This window comes from Pleurotus ostreatus (genome assembly GCF_014466165.1).
Source record: "Pleurotus ostreatus strain PC9 chromosome Unknown scaffold_1, whole genome shotgun sequence".
Taxonomy (NCBI): Eukaryota; Fungi; Basidiomycota; class Agaricomycetes; order Agaricales; family Pleurotaceae; genus Pleurotus; species Pleurotus ostreatus.
In genome coordinates, this window is record NW_023503156.1 from 1,574,314 (window position 1) to 1,589,670 (window position 15,357).

General features: G+C 49.4%; 4 protein-coding genes across 4 annotated transcripts; 2 read left to right on the forward strand and 2 right to left on the reverse strand.

Moving 5' to 3' along the window:
- Positions 1-315: 315 nt before the first annotated feature.
- PC9H_000540 (uncharacterized protein) lies at positions 316-2,560 on the reverse strand (the record flags this gene model as incomplete). Its single annotated transcript, XM_036770195.1, has 10 exons — positions 316-495; positions 550-717; positions 782-823; positions 905-1,048; positions 1,101-1,176; positions 1,235-1,319; positions 1,370-1,685; positions 1,737-1,774; positions 1,826-1,949; positions 1,997-2,560. 10 exons carry the CDS (start codon positions 2,558-2,560, stop codon positions 316-318), a joined length of 1,737 nt encoding a protein of 578 aa, XP_036636040.1.
- A 155-nt stretch (positions 2,561-2,715) lies between these two features.
- Positions 2,716-4,429, forward strand: PC9H_000541 (uncharacterized protein; the record flags this gene model as incomplete). The annotated part of the gene is made up of 10 exons (XM_036770196.1): positions 2,716-2,775; positions 2,827-3,041; positions 3,094-3,172; positions 3,223-3,241; positions 3,290-3,365; positions 3,417-3,564; positions 3,618-3,683; positions 3,738-3,846; positions 3,904-4,288; positions 4,342-4,429. 10 exons carry the CDS (start codon positions 2,716-2,718, stop codon positions 4,427-4,429), a joined length of 1,245 nt encoding a protein of 414 aa, XP_036636041.1.
- Positions 4,430-4,542: 113 nt separating this feature from the next.
- Positions 4,543-14,065, reverse strand: STT4 (phosphatidylinositol-4- kinase; the record flags this gene model as incomplete). The annotated part of the gene is made up of 35 exons (XM_036770197.1): positions 4,543-5,132; positions 5,192-5,210; positions 5,277-5,878; positions 6,528-6,537; positions 6,591-6,920; positions 7,021-7,064; positions 7,122-7,368; positions 7,426-7,686; positions 7,738-7,863; positions 7,917-8,084; positions 8,137-8,246; positions 8,294-8,471; positions 8,522-8,725; positions 8,776-8,924; positions 8,975-9,120; positions 9,169-9,318; positions 9,374-9,592; positions 9,649-9,848; positions 9,907-10,085; positions 10,133-10,252; positions 10,302-10,407; positions 10,462-10,629; positions 10,677-10,934; positions 10,985-11,209; positions 11,268-11,576; positions 11,633-11,776; positions 11,830-12,024; positions 12,074-12,328; positions 12,380-12,527; positions 12,578-12,726; positions 12,779-13,341; positions 13,399-13,545; positions 13,599-13,758; positions 13,817-14,006; positions 14,058-14,065. 35 exons carry the CDS (start codon positions 14,063-14,065, stop codon positions 4,543-4,545), a joined length of 7,077 nt encoding a protein of 2,358 aa, XP_036636042.1.
- Positions 14,066-14,322: 257 nt separating this feature from the next.
- PC9H_000543 (uncharacterized protein) lies at positions 14,323-15,216 on the forward strand (the record flags this gene model as incomplete). Its single annotated transcript, XM_036770198.1, has 6 exons — positions 14,323-14,407; positions 14,448-14,661; positions 14,714-14,810; positions 14,864-14,957; positions 15,011-15,102; positions 15,160-15,216. 6 exons carry the CDS (start codon positions 14,323-14,325, stop codon positions 15,214-15,216), a joined length of 639 nt encoding a protein of 212 aa, XP_036636043.1.
- Between the last annotated feature and the right edge of the window lie 141 nt (positions 15,217-15,357).

Sequence of the window (15,357 nt, forward strand, 5' to 3'; positions counted from 1 at the left end):
ACCCTACTTTGAGTAGTGCACTGGGTGTTCTAGTAATCAAGGTGTGCCCTGAGTCGGGTTTCGCCTCCCCATAAAGCCCGCAAACGGGAACACCCTAGATCATACGTAGCAAACTAACGTGATGCCCAGCGTATCTGATCTATTTTCAACTGTAAACCTTGATAAGTACGTGAAGGTATGTTGAAAATTGCCTCAACTCCCACACATCATGAGTTGCCGTTTTCAATTTAGCGAGGGAATCCGAAGGCGCTGCTAACAATAAATTACGCATGTTTACAAGCGATATCCTTGGAGACGATAGCTGGATAATGTAGCTTAGTTGAGTATCCCGTGAACATCCGCCTGGGATTGTCCTCTATTATGTGTTCGAGTGTTTCGCGACTTAGAGGCCAGGGGTCTAACCCATAGCTTTATGTGACCGTTTTTAGTGGATGTGAGAAGTGCCTGTGGGACAAATGTGATGGCTGCAAGTAAATCACCCTCCAGATGTTTGACCTGGGGAATGGTGTGTGAACGACGATCAGATGCGGGGCATGATGATTGACGTACGAGGACGGGTTGTACAACAGCAATTTCATTTCGTGATGGTGCCATGTGGTATCTTTGAGGGGAGTTCTCATCAGCAGGAGAGCCGAGTGAAGGCAAATGTAGTGCCGAGCGGTCGCGTCGGAAGGCCAAGGATATTGTGGAAGACATTGAGACGCGCTGGTGATGCGCCTAAGTCGCGCAACAATTGCATATATCAGTTGGTTCAGAAAGGGGATTAGAATCATTGACGAACCTGAAACTTTGGTCGATGCAAAGCACCACTAGAAAAGTCCCACTAAAGAGGCATCTATCAGTATTATAACCTAGCTAAATGAAAAGAATGTCATGCCAGTATCAATTTGTTATCTTCACCTACGCTTCCGAATCGATATGTGCGTCCATCGCATCTCAGGTCGTCGAATGCCACGGCTGAAACGAAGGATGAATGGCCCTGGCATCGAGCAATAACTCTCTGTTCCCAAGGGGAGAAGATGGTGATCAGGTCATCTTGACCGCCTGTCTGCAGGATCAGATGAGTTTACAAACTGCGATAGATAGATCATGAAAAATACCAGAATAAACCGATTATCAGGAGACCATGCCACGCATGTCAGAGCGCCGAAGTAAGACGCGTAACAATCTAGCAGCCTAAAGATGCGCTCAATTGGCTGCTGTGTACTGACTTCTGACTTAGATAGAAACTCACTGCTCGCCAAGAGCATCTATCACTCGGAGGCACCCATCATCAGAGATGGCTGCCACATACTTGTTGTCGGAAGCAAAGACAAAGTCTAGGTACTGAGTTCAGCCATCAATTACCTGGAACGGAGAATGTGCCTACCGACAACACTTTTGTTGGACACGCGCCAATGGCTTACAGGATTCTTCACCGCCCTATCTTTGTCGTTCTTGCCTGAGCCGATTCCTGCCGTGGGATGCCAAGGGGGCATCGTGACGAATATCTCATTTAAAGGATTCCATGGCTTCGGTGCATCGCCGTCGGTGGATGGATGGACGTGATTTCTGGGCGTGATAGACCCGTCATCACGTTCCTTGTCGTAGATAATGATTGTTCCATCTGCGTGCGCAACTAGGAATAGAGTAGGGGAGTTAGGGACCCATCTCACGGCTGTGCACGGCGAACTTGTGATACAGCCCTACCGCGTCAGTTATTTACAGCTTCAATCATATCGTTGGAATATGCTCACCTGTTTGTTTAAGCGACAATAGCGTGATGATATGGGGTCTAAAACGCCGTACATCAGCGTCTGTGACGAGGGCTGAGTGGTGTACATACCAAACCAGACTAAATCCCCTGTGTTAAACCCAATAATCACATCCAACCTCTCCGACGAGGCGGTTGAGTTGTTCACGTCGTGGCACGTCGGGTAAGCCGAAAACGTTATTCGAGCCAAAGGATCCTGTTACCAGTCATTGGGGACGCCCCCGTCCTGAAGAAGGCACACACCTTGGCCTTTGAGCCAGCCTCTATCCAGACGAACCCCTTCACTATATTGTAGAAAATAAAGGTGCAATCCCCCTGCTTTGCTTGAAGAGTCCGCGATAAACCCTCTACACTCTGAATTCTTGTAATAAAGGTTGACGACGTTGTTCTGATGTTATGCTTCGGCCTTGTAATTCGTCCTCTTCTACCCGCAACTTGAGGCGAGAACAAGGTTGCTGCAGGTGGCTCAACGGGCGTAGTGGGACTTGCAGGGATATGTTCCTGCGCCGAACCGTTCGGCAGGTCATCCTCAGGCGTTTCGCTGCTGGACAGGCTAAGGCCATCGTCCTTTTCCTTCACAACCTTGAGGTTATTGCTATCCTTCTTCGCATCCCGGTTCCCTCCTAACAGCTGCGCCAATCCAGGGGGGCCTCCACCCTGCTTCGCGGCGGGGAAGCGTACAACAATGGTTGATAACCGCGTCGGATATGATGGGGGATTTGAGTTGGAATGCACGATTGATATTTTGTGCTCCTCGGTCACAGAGTATACGCCTTCTGGCGCCACGAAGGTCGAGTCATTCTCCATCGTTGTCGGCGACGCACTCGAAGGGTCGATACCAGTGATTGCCAACTCAGGACCGCTATACAGGGCGCCTATTTCCAAGAACACCGACAGATCATGAAGACCCGGTCCCATAATAAATTTCTGGAGACCCGGATCTTAGCCACTCCCACTCTTTCATGCTGACCGCCAACATCAAACGTTCTGCACGAACGGCCAGAAAGGCCATTTCTCATATTGTATGTGCGGTTTGCTCATTGACCACTGGTAGTAGCTTAGGAACTCGGCAGGTTCGTTGCAACTCGTCTGCTGTGGAACCACCGCCTGCTGGAGGGCATCTACCTTCCGTATCCAACTCGCAGTTATTACGGAGCACTAGAGATGCGGCTTTGCGCTCACCAGGAATTCGTTGGGCCGATGAAGACGACTCGGGTCCCGCAAATATCGTTGGAGGACGAGAGACGCGAAAGATGAACACATACCAGGCCGTGCGCGATGCTATGAGGTACAGTAATGCCCTTCGCGTGGCGTTCAGAGGATGTCCTGAGCAGCTATAGCATCGCACTTATGAAGGACGACACCGCCGTCGTATTCGGTGAAGATGTCGCATTCGGTGGTGTGTTCAGATGCACTATGGTACGTCGGTTCATAAATATAGAGTCATAAATAAAGCTCGTATTCCGCAGGGACTAGCGGAAGAATTTGGTAAATACATTCCCTTCTCGCGTAGATACATCCTTCATAATATTTCAGGCCGAGAACGCGTCTTCAACACGCCCTTGACCGAGCAAGGAATTGCCGGCTTCGGCATTGGCATGGCCTTGATGGGGTATGTTTCTCTACATTCAACTTACATTTGGTGCTAACGATAAGCTTAAAGCCATACCGCCATCGCAGAAATACAGTTTTCAGACTATATTTTCCCCGCGTTCGATCAAATAGTCAACGAAGCTGCCAAAGTTCGTTACCGCTCAGGGGGCTCCTACAACGTCGGAGGGCTTACCATCCGCACGCCTACCATGTCAGTAGTACGTATACCTGTTCAACTCGTTCCTTGCGTTGAGATGCTGACCCTCTTCAGGGGCATGGTGGACTTTACCATTCTCAATCTCCCGAAGCGTTCTTCATGGGTGCAGCGGGATTAAAGGTTTGCTGCCATACACCAGCGTGGTACGGACCGACAAGCTCATCATTATCTTAGGTTGTGATACCCAGATCTCCCATACAGGCCAAAGGCCTTCTACTTGGAGCCATCAGGGACCCAAATCCAGTAATATTCCTAGAACCCAAGATCTTATACCGTTCAGCTGGTGAGCTTGCGAGATATCCCGCCAACTAGCCACCCCTCTAACCACCCGCCTCAATAGTTGAGCAAGTACCAATAGATGACTTTTCTTTACCCCTTGGGTCCGCAGAGACACTGGCTCCTGGGAACGACTGCACACTCCTTACATGGGGTACCCCGGTCTACCACTGCGAAACAGCCTTGCACTTGCTTGCATCTCCCCCTCCATCCTTGGAGAAACACATCCCCACGTCTCTGCGCTCTGCCTCCATCGAATTGATTGACCTCCGTTCAATCCTCCCATGGGATGTGCAAACAGTAGAAGAAAGCGTGAAACGAACTGGAAGATTGGTGATCGTGCATGAAGCAGGTATGACGGCTGGTGCGGGCGCGGAGATTAGCGCGGAGATACAGAAAAGGTGTTTCCTGAAGCTGAATGCCCCAGTTTCGAGAGTTACGGGATGGGAGTGAGTCGAGGGATTGTCTTCTGCTGATCACAAGGCTAACGAGACCTTCCTAGCTTACCTGTCGGCCTCCAGTTTGAGAAGTTCATTATTCCAGACGCTTTACGCATCGTAGATGCTCTTGTCAAGACATTATCCTACTAGCAGGAATTTATCGTCAGGTACATTACATCCACATAGTGGTCCAATCAACGCAATCATACAAGTACATATATACGAGCGGGCGATACTAGCCCCACCAACAAACGGAGGTCGAATCATCGCTTGGACACCCTGACCTTCCACCGCTGCAGGTTACCGTTTCCTAATAACCCGGCCTCCCAAGCCAGCATGAAACGTTCTTCGAGATATGCGCGTATATTGTATCTTCGCACGTATGTCTTCCTGGTCTTGGAGTCCTCCGCTAACTGTTTCTCCTCGTGCACCAGAGACAACCTGGTTTCCAGAGATACGTCTTGAATGTAGTCGATGTGCAGGCCCGGAGCGTGGGTCGCCAGTAGTCCGGTTACCTTGGCTAGATTTAGAAGAAGAGGCGTTGAGGTATACGCTCGTGTAGGAGGATCGTCGTCGTGCGTATATGCACCGTGAGCTTGAGCTTGAGCTTTATACCGCGATCTTTCCTTGGAGAGAATGGGTCTTGCGAAGGTTTGTTGCCTCATAAAAAAGGATACCGCACATATGGTGTATTCGGGCCCGAGAAATGCCAGATCCGGGGCTATGGACGAGAAGTAGATTGAAGCTTGTGTTCCATGCTGGAGTGTATTGTCCATGAGTCGAAAGATCTTCGAAATTTCAGAGAAGGGAGCGATATCGAGGCTGACGGCGCATTCGGTGCGATTACCTCTGTCTAATCCCGCCAAAACTAGTCAAGCACTACCATACTTATACAAGGACAGTCGATCTCACGTTCAATGATGTCCTGGGGCTGGCAACGTCCATGTATGGGCGTTTGAGTGCTAGCTGACATGGGTATATGCTGCAATTCGCTTACCTTCAAACCACCGTATTGTGACTTAGCTAACCAGGTTACAAGACGTGGTAGACGTGTGCTCTCGACCTCCAGAAGAACATGCCAATCGTATACCTTAAGTGTATTCGAGAGGAAGTCGTCCATATCAGCAGGCGTCCTAAGTTCCATTCGTCCAGCGATTATATCTTGTACAAGCTGGAACAGCGGCAGTTTGATGGTCTTGAGCTCCCTGGTACTCGCAGGCTCTGCCTCCTGGAGTCGCCTTGGATCCTTCGATCGACACGGGGACTTCTCTGTCGTGACAGATATCAGAGACGCGCCGTAGGCTGAGGGCCAGGTCCCCGATGTGGGCACAACCACATTTTGAAGCGCATGGAGTGCGTCTCGTGCGTCCGTGCGTTCTTTTGCTGTCACCGCCTCGTCTTCGTCGTCCTTAAGGTTGAAGCTGAAGTTGAATCCCAACATGATGGCCACGAAGGCGATAGCCGTAAAGCAGTAATTCGGGTAGCGATAAATCCACGTCGAGGCGGTCATCAACAGTGAGCGAACGAGACTGCCCATGGCTTTCCATATCAGATCGTCGAGATCGAAGTTCATGCTGACAATGAGAATCTTGCGTAGACCTAGAAGTAATCAGTAAAGTGGGCGGCGCGCGTATTATATGTCTGTGGCAGCAAGTCATTCATGGCCGCCTGGCGAAATGGCATCGCGTCTGACTACGAATCAGGAGATTGCAGGTTCGACCCCTGCGGTGGTCATTTTGTCGCTAATACTTTTCTCCCGCATTTGTAACTTTTAATCAGCTTGATAAAGAGTCAGACCAGCCCTCACACTCTACCGTGGTCTGTGGAGGGACCTGAATATTGAATACTGGAGTTCATGGTATATATGCTATACAAAGTTGGGTGAGTGGGTTCCGGAGCTTCAGTATATTCCTCAGGGGGCAGGCCACTGGCGGTGTCGGCGGCTGGAAAATTATAAGATGCAAAAAGCGACACCAGCAGGATTTGAACCTGCGCTGGGAAACCCAAACAGATACTACTTGATTCGAATCTGTCGCCTTAACCACTCGGCCATAGTGCCTTGATGTTAGTGAGCAGTGGTTATCATCCCTGGCTTGCGGACAAGAGCAAGATTCGTGGAGTTCATTGAACATCAAATTTCTGAAGTCACCACAAACAAATGAGTGCACCGATATACTATTTGTACGGTATTCCTGTAACACAATTCATTAATGGGATTTGCAATGAGCTTCCAATACATTGAACATACCATTTTGTAACTATGATTCCGCACCATGAGCGTAGTCGCAGACGACGAAAGGCATGAACTCACCCTCTGAAATTCATCGTATGCTGTGCTTCGTATATTCTCGTGCGCATTCCGTACCACGCTCAACATCCATTCCGCAGCCTGCCTCTCATTGTATTGGAGGACAAACCTTTCCCGCAGCCGCTTGATGGTCCCTTCCCCCTTAAAGGAAGGAAGCCCAGTATCAAGCATCAGGCGAACTGTGCCGATTATTTGCTCAGCGTGCGGCCGTAGTGCAAGGAAGGCTTTGATTGTGAGCTGTTGGAAGAGCTGATACCCTTGTGAGTACCGCCCTCCCATAAGGATTACCATCTCATGGTTGAGCTTGAAAGAGTGTGGTTCAAATTTTACACCCTGTCACGACGGTAAACCAGATAAAACATGGAAAGTGAGAAAGCAACTTACTCCTGGACGTAGAATCCCAAAAGCACGCAATAAGAACTTTTAGCAGCACGATTAGATATAAGCACTCATCTATATCGAAAAGGAAGCCGAAGTCTGCGTCCAACCGCGTTAATAATGCAGTTGCTGGCTGTGTAGGGAATGTTAACTTACCGACGTGGACTATATGACCTTCTCCGTCAATCATGATGTTGCCGTTATGTCTATCCTTTATCTGAAGGATGTAGCAAGCAACGGAATACGCTGCCATCGACTGTATGAATTTAAGCCGCGCTTGTTGGAACGCTAAAGTATCCTGGCCGCCGTATTTGGCTATGAAGAAGTCAAGCAAGTCGTTGACCTTGGCGCGTCCCATCTCGTCGCGCGAAGTAGCGTTTGGAACGACGTCAATGACACCACACTATAATATGCAGGAATGGATGAACGAGTGCCCAGGGCTAACAACGTGAAGACATACACCAGGGGCAGTGGCAGTGACACGATATGGGAATAGATAAAGTGTCAGCCCTATGCTGGTATAGATGTTCTTGAACATCGCAATGACTTGCAACGCCAGCACATCTTGACGGCAGTCATCGCCAACCTTGAAGATAGCTTGCTGCCAAACCTCGCACGTCGTGCGTGTCTCAACACCACCGTCGCCGTCTAGCACTGAGTCTGGGTCTGAGTCAATTGTAATTCGTTCCTTCTGTACTTTGAAGGTGGCCATGAATGGAGCCTAGTTCGGCGAGTGTTAGTGAATTATAGCGTGAGTGTACGTGCAGCTTACCTTTGCATGACTCTGAAGGGGCCGGCCTGACTTCTTGTCGATGTCCACTACCTTGCCGTCTGGATTACTCGGCAAATAGACGCCGACTTCGACGTTGATCTTAGCCATCTCTTCGTCTATCTTTGCCTAGAATAATGCGATCGTGAGTAGGATAGATTGTTGGGGGAGTATATTTTTACCTTCTTCTCTGGCTTTGTCTTCTTGATGAAGGGCTTGAGTTTGCCTGAGATAGAAGTGACCTCATGGAAGAACGTGAACTCTTTGTCGTAGAATTCTCGAGCATCCCCAGAGAGTGACTTAACGACCAGTGCCGTCATCTTGTCCAAAGCTGGCTTCAGTGAATCTTCCTAAAAATCGGATGGGTAAAACGATGGACCACGAGTTCACAAGACTACGAACAATCTCTGCGGAATCGTCCTTATAGCAATTGGCGTTCATGTTCCATATGATTTGGTGGCAGAAGAGTTGTGAGATCTTGGCGGTCTCGAATATGAAGCGGGCTACGTAACCTATAGCTAGATGAGGATTAGGTTCATTAGCTGGGGAACCAGCGCACCAAGATCATCATAGCGTAAGGCTTGCACCACTTGAGGGACAAAGAAGAAAGTAAGGTCGACTGGATGCTGTTCTAACACGCGGTGTGCATATTGTAGGATACACGGTTCGTTGTTGTAACGCTTCTCGAACAAGGCGTTGGCAATGATTGGCGGGACTGGTGCCCACAGTAAGAGGTGCTGCAACGAAGCTGTAGATTATATACACGAAGATGAAAGTGTGAAGATACCTTGAAGTCTCTTTGGATCCCAACTTCCAAGCGCTCGCCGACAAGGAAGAGGAGTGCTTCGGGTGTATCGAGAACGTCCAACGGGCTGGATCGAATCATCTTCACGACTTCTTGACGAACAAGTGGAGATTTAAACCGGTCTGGTAAGTGGACCACAAGGGCCGGATCTATCTGCCACATTGTGCGAATCATATTGGGCCATTGCTAGACAAAGAGGGTCAATGTTGCTTCGAGTCGCAATTTAAGGTCTATACCTCCGCTAGACTACGTTCTGGAGTCGACATGGGATCTGTGCCACGCTTTGGATCATTGGCGGGGTTGATCCATACTGCGAGGCGAAATATCTCGTTTTCAACGAGCGTCCGTAACGGTATGCTTATGTCCTTCAAACGCGCCGCGAAGCCTATATTTGTGTGAGCATATTGCTCCCCTAGAAGCATCTGGGGAACCTACGGCGAGGACTTGGCATAGCCTGGGCTACGGACAGACTCGAGATTGAGGTGTTTCCGCGAACAGCGTCCGCATGAAGACATGACAAGAATTCTGTAAGAATCTTCATGTCAGAGTCCACTTGCACTCGATTAGCGCCATATGTCCACCTACAAAGAACTTAGTGAAGCGTGCGCGCAAACGTGATGGCCACGCACTGGGAACGGACAGCGAACCATGAGTATGCTGTACTGTACAGGCTCTCGCGAAGGACGCTCTCGCAGTACAGGTCCAAGTGGGAGTTCCTCAGCGTCTCAAAGCCAAAAAGCAGAAAAGAAAATCTAGGGTCCCTGGCTAGCGCATGTGTGCTGTTGAAGCATAGAGTTAGTCTATCCACGCACTGGTACTAGCTTGATGAGTTACCTCATATATTTGCATGACCGAGCAGACCGAAGAACCAGCGTCTGAAAGATATACATGACAGATGGTCTACGATACTTCGCAGCCTGCAATCGACTGAAGAGCATCTTCAAAACCATGTGATGAGGTGCTAGTAGGCGAATCGCATGGGCCATGCCACGGTCGATGACGTCCTTGTCGGTGGGGCTATAGTCTATAGAATGGTAGAAAGGGTCATCGTAACTAAAGGCTATGGGGTAAGTGCAGGATACTTGACGAGGTCGGACTTTGATACGAACTTTATGGACCGGGAAAAGATGCCCTTCTCAACCCGGATTGAGTTCGTCCATGCTGAAAGCAATTCCATCATGACGGTTACTTCTAACTCAGGTTTTTCGACAATCACCCAAGACCAGACTTCTATGCCGGATGTGATAGCGGATGGGGTAGAGATCTCGAACGGTAGCGCAACTAAGTAATGGAGGAGATCGTGTTCGCACTGTCACATTCCGTGTGTTTAGTAAACCTTGAAAAAGAGATAAATCGGGGACCCGAACCTTCTGTAGGGAGATCAAGGTCGCAGCACAACGGAACAGCAAGCGCTTGAGGTCTTGCACGGTCAGCGAGCTTTTCTTGCTACGTATCTCGCCCAGAGTGTTGGCCATCTTGGATTTCAGTGCCTGTATCTCGGACGATGGAGCGGACTGAGGAGGCAACTTCTCGAGCTTGTCGGTACCTGTGATACATGAGTTAAGTTAGAGACTTCCAGCAATATCTCGTTACCTTTTCGACTTGCTAATCGGATGCCGGCTGCTTCTCCTGCGAAATACCCCTTGCTAGCTATCTGACTTGCGAGGGCCTTCGAACGATCGGTCTTCAGCTTGACGTAGTTCGACAACGATGCTAAACACACGTGTCAGATGTATTTGATAAATCAAGACACAGAACATACCTAGTTGCCGTTGAATAGGTCCAATCGCCTTCCCAAACTTCTCGGCCATCGTAGCGCCAAGTTCGGCTGAATCAGTGCCAGAGGGTTGCCCAACTGCAAGATATTTCTACGACTGTGTGTCAGTCTCCCTGTGGACGAAATACTCCGGTATTCAGCGCACCTGAAGTGTGGATTGCAATTCAATAGGTGCTCGGGCTAAGGCGAAGTCGAACCAAGTAGTAGCATTGCGGTGCAAATGGGCTAGGATGTCGTTTCGCACTTGATAATCGTCGCTCAGCTGTAAAGTGATGTCGCTTCGATCTGAGCGGTATTCGAAGACCGGGTTGAACTATTAACGACATCAGAGACAGCCCACATATGTTGCGTAGGTCCAACCTCGTCCACAAATTCATTCTCGCACGCCCGACGTAACAAAGTCAAGACTTCAAGGATGGCAAAGACCAGAGGTGGATCACACATCAAGGAGGGGAACGCTGTCATAAGCCTGTTGAGGTATTTGGACGCGACGTCGCGGGCCTTCGCAATACGGTGGGTACTGAAAATCAGGAGTGTTTGGAGTTCGGCGGCGAGGCAAGGTGGAAGAACTTGTTCTGAGGCCAAGCGGCTCAGCTCCGAGATACTTTCACGGATCACCTTTTGTCAAAGTGAATATCATGCTTTAGGGATGACGTCAAGTTAAGTACCTTTTCAGCAATAGACTCCATACAGCCGCTCAGCCCAGCGTTACTATTGAGGCTGTCATTGACAAAGTAGGTAGCAAGGGATGAAGTCAGGCCAACGGAGGAACGCATGTATTGAATGTCATGCATGGCCAGCAGGAAGATAATTTGTCCAGAGGAAAGATAACGGACGTCACTTGATCGCAGAGATATGTGTTTCGTGAGTGAAGCTCGATGCTTAGACACGACCTCCAAGAATAAGATGAGCCAATATGGCATTGGGGGGCGGCAGGCAGAAACTACTCACTGTATTAACGTAGTCTTGCCGCAACACAGAATTATACTCCAGGTCGCTGGCAGCTGCATCGCTCGACTCTTCGAGCACAACGTTTGGTGTCTTGGCGGCAATTCGAGACAGCGTAGTCTTCTGCCAGTCCATGGCAGTGACATCGCGTTCTAGCCACGTCAAGTTGAACAGTACGCATAGGAACCACATATTGCGGAACAAAGAAACGAGGCTAGGTGAAGCGTCTATGTGCGGCTCGAAATCATCGTGGGCCAGAAGTGCATTAATGGGGAGGAGCAGGGACGCCAGTTGTTCAATCATGTCCTCTGTCTACACCACCAGAGACAGAATCAAGACAAAGGAAACTATAGTCGGGACGCGCGTACCTTAATATGTGGATTAGAGGTCACAAGGTTCTGAATTGCAACACCCTTGTCCGCAAACAATGTCAGTAGTTCGGTAAGGTACGTTTCGTAGAGTTTAGGTCGACGATATAACTCGTTTGCAAGGCGGGTTTGAGCGGCGAGGACCTATTCCCCCGCTTAAGTATAAGCTCAAGGTGATATGGTAAACGTATAGCTACCATATTGTTGGAGAATCTAGGATCATCCGGGTTGGCGGATCTATTGATTGAGGACAGGGCACGAATAATGTCAAGAAAGGAGCTTTCAGGGGCTGCGAGAGCTAGGTCGACTAAGTTGTATGCGATGGCGGCTTCAACTGTAGGCTCCGCGGAGCGAATACGTTGCAGCAACATAGATATGGTCAGGCGAGTGACCTGCACCATCTTTCAGTACGGCATCTTAGAGGATAGCTGACAGACGCACCTCCTCGATATCAAATTCAAGCGCAAGCCGAGTGACGACGGAGATGGTGCTTATCCCTACCAGTCGCTTCTCATCTTCCGTCAGGGTACTGAGGCCGACTTCAGCGGAATGTGCGTTAGACTCTTGCAGGGCTTGAAGAGATGGATTCAGTATATGCGATGAAGTCGAACTTCCCGCCAAGTCTTTGCTCGTGGCGGCAATATAGTTCAACAGTGAATACATCGTCGACATGATAATGTCATCGCCTGGCGCGAGCTGACCAGAAGGTGAGCTCATTTTGTACGATGTTGGCAAACAAATGCCAACCTTTATACAAAGCGCCATGCATTTGGCAGCCGCAGCTAACGGTGGAGGAGCACGCGTCTCGGAAGCGAACTTGAATTCGAAGATCGCCAGAGGTGAAGTCACAAATCTTCGCAATTGGCTTGCCATCCGAGGTGCTATTTCCGGGAAACTACACACATATATTGAGTAAAAAGTAGTGTAATTGATGGTATGACATACTTCTGAACTGCAACAGTAGTGGCCTTCAAGGCGGCCTCTTGGACGAGATTATCAGATATGGGAGACTCAGCACTCAATAGTAGGAGCAATCGGGAGAGTAGTTTGTCGTCGAACTCTTGAAGAGCTACGGAACAGATCGTCGCTAGTTTCTACATACCGTCAGCGTCCCCAGAAGAATGACAACAAAATGCGTGCGCTTACAATACTCTCCGACATGGTCTCCCAGGCGTACGTATCCATTGAAGGCTCCGCCTCCATCTCTTCAATCTGGACAAGTAAATCTGCGAAACACTGCATTGCATACGCGATGGTTGCTCTCAGGGTTTCAGTCGCATCCTCTTGTGTAACGTCAATCTGGAGAGCCGCGTCGTGCATTAGGGTAGACCAAGCCCTATTGGCGGCTGCAGCCTCTGACACCTTCTTGAGGTCAGTAGTGCGAGGAGGGGCGAGGGCCTGAGCTAAGATAGTCCATTGCATCTCGATGACACAACACACCACGAAGAATCCGCTTAGGGGACGTCCGTTAGATATATATCGAGAAATGAAAGTCTGGATGAATTGCAGCTCGTCGGAGTGGGCGTCCTCATCCCGCAGAATGCCTGTGGGTATATGGTTCAACTTGTCGACAATGGAGGGCCCGCGGAGCTCATTGAGACACTTGGTAGTTTGTTGCCATTGGGAAAGGGACCAAGGGAAAGGCGTGGAACTGATAGCACGGTATAGACCGTGTAAAGCAGGGGCGAGGTGAGTAAGGATGTCGACGGCTGAGGGAGTAGAGTATGAGATACCATAGCTCCAAGGAAGAGGATTGCATGACTTACGGCTAGAAGATTCGATACCACGAGCAATCCCGGCGAGGAAGTTACATATTGCGATGGTCACCTCTCCGCGATAGTCGGGGTACGAATTAGAGAGAGTCAGCAAGGCAGAAACTATGGCATAGACTAGTTGGTCTGGCAGCGCCCAGTCTATAAGCATGCGTGTTAGCAGTGTGCGGCCAACAATAGAGATGCGAATATACCATCCCAAGAGAGGCATTTGTCGAAGTCAATGAACGGGACGTCCCCTAGGATTTCAACGAGAGCTGGGATGAGGGTTCCAATATTCTCGCGTATGTAGTCATCGGGAAAGTTCGCCACAAGTTCTCCGAATGCGATATTGCAGTGAACCCGCGATGCCGGCTATCAACAATCGTAGTTCCTGAGCAAGTATTGCTGGTAACATCCAGCTTGAACTCACCATGTAAACACGCGTCGACTCCTGCTGTAACTTAGGGCCATCTTCAGCTCCTGCTTCTATATCCTGCCTGGTGGCCCGAGTCCGAACTTTGGACGCAATCAAGTGTTGCGCATGGTTGATGTCTTCATCGGACTTCTGGTCAATTGACGCGATGTCGGAAAGAATGCGTTGATGTATCTTAAGTTCCAAGCTGTAATTCTCGTTAGTAGCTGTCAATGGCCTGGACGAGCAGTTTACTCACAAATCCATCACTTTGACGTTTGCTGTACAGCCTGTACTCAATGACGCCAAGATCCAAGTAGCTTAGGCGCCCAACACGTCTTGGTTTCGGCCTCCCAAACATCGCGCCGCAATTTAGAACTCCGCGAAACTCATCCTCCTTCACAAATACCACTTGGTTTGCAGACAATGGTAGGTCACTCCACTTCGTCAGGCACCAAATATGATGGTAAATTAGGTTCGCTCGGCCGCAAAATCAACCTCGGCGGCGCCAAGGCGCCCTACCAATGCTCCAGCAAAGGGAAAAGATGCAGCCAAAGCGTGCCAACGAGGGGGGAAGGAAGCTGCTGATGGGGATGACCAGCAGAACAAGTACGTGCTGTCCTTCATATTGTTCACAATGGGGACGTAGTATACGCAAATAGTAGCCTGGACGGCCTTTTGGACGCATTGAGTAAGAGCCAGTTCCGCTGTCTCTTTGAACCCGTGATATCCATCCTGCATATAGAATCGAACGCGAAGAAAAACAACGGCAAATCAAGTGGATTCACCACAGAAAAGCAGGAAATCTTCACGCAATGTCGAGCCAATGCTACAGAAGTGTCTCGGAAGGGGATCAAGCACCTGTATGCATCTTCGTGTTTGGGTACGTGCACAGAGGAAATGATGCTAGACTAGGGATGCAGCGAAACAGCATTTGGAGGAGCTCCGAAATCAGGAAATTGGTCTCGATAAGAAGATCGAAGACATGAAGTTGATGTGGGAAGCGAATGGTGTGAGTGGGTTCGCCTTGTCTAACTGCGGTATTGATGACAGGACGCTGGATAGTCCAACCTGAAAGCGGTCCTGCAAGTACATCCAGCTCTAGTCGAAGATCTCTTTCCAAGAAGGAAAGCGGAAACAAGCGCCGCGGCGGACCGACGTAAGGAGCACTGTCTTGTTCTCAAGTGCAACCTAATATCATCGAACGAGTAGTAGACGAACATAAAGTTGAGCGTGAAGGATCGCTGAAGACGTTCTTGAAGCATGCGAACACACATCTTTCGAGAGGGAGGGAACATGAAAAGGTACTTCTTTCCTCCAACCACATTGTGTATCACTGACACGACCCAACGAATTTGTAGATAGCGACTGACGCTCGGGCACTAATTAAGAATTACAAGGCCTTGTTGACAGGTTGAAAGCGTTTCGAACGGCCAAAATGCGTTTGTATGGTTCAGAGCGGACTTGCTGTCGACTGGACGTGTAAAATAAAGATAAAGTGTATTCTATTAGATCTCTTAGATCTACTATGCCGAGTGTTCAGTTACAACATGCATAAG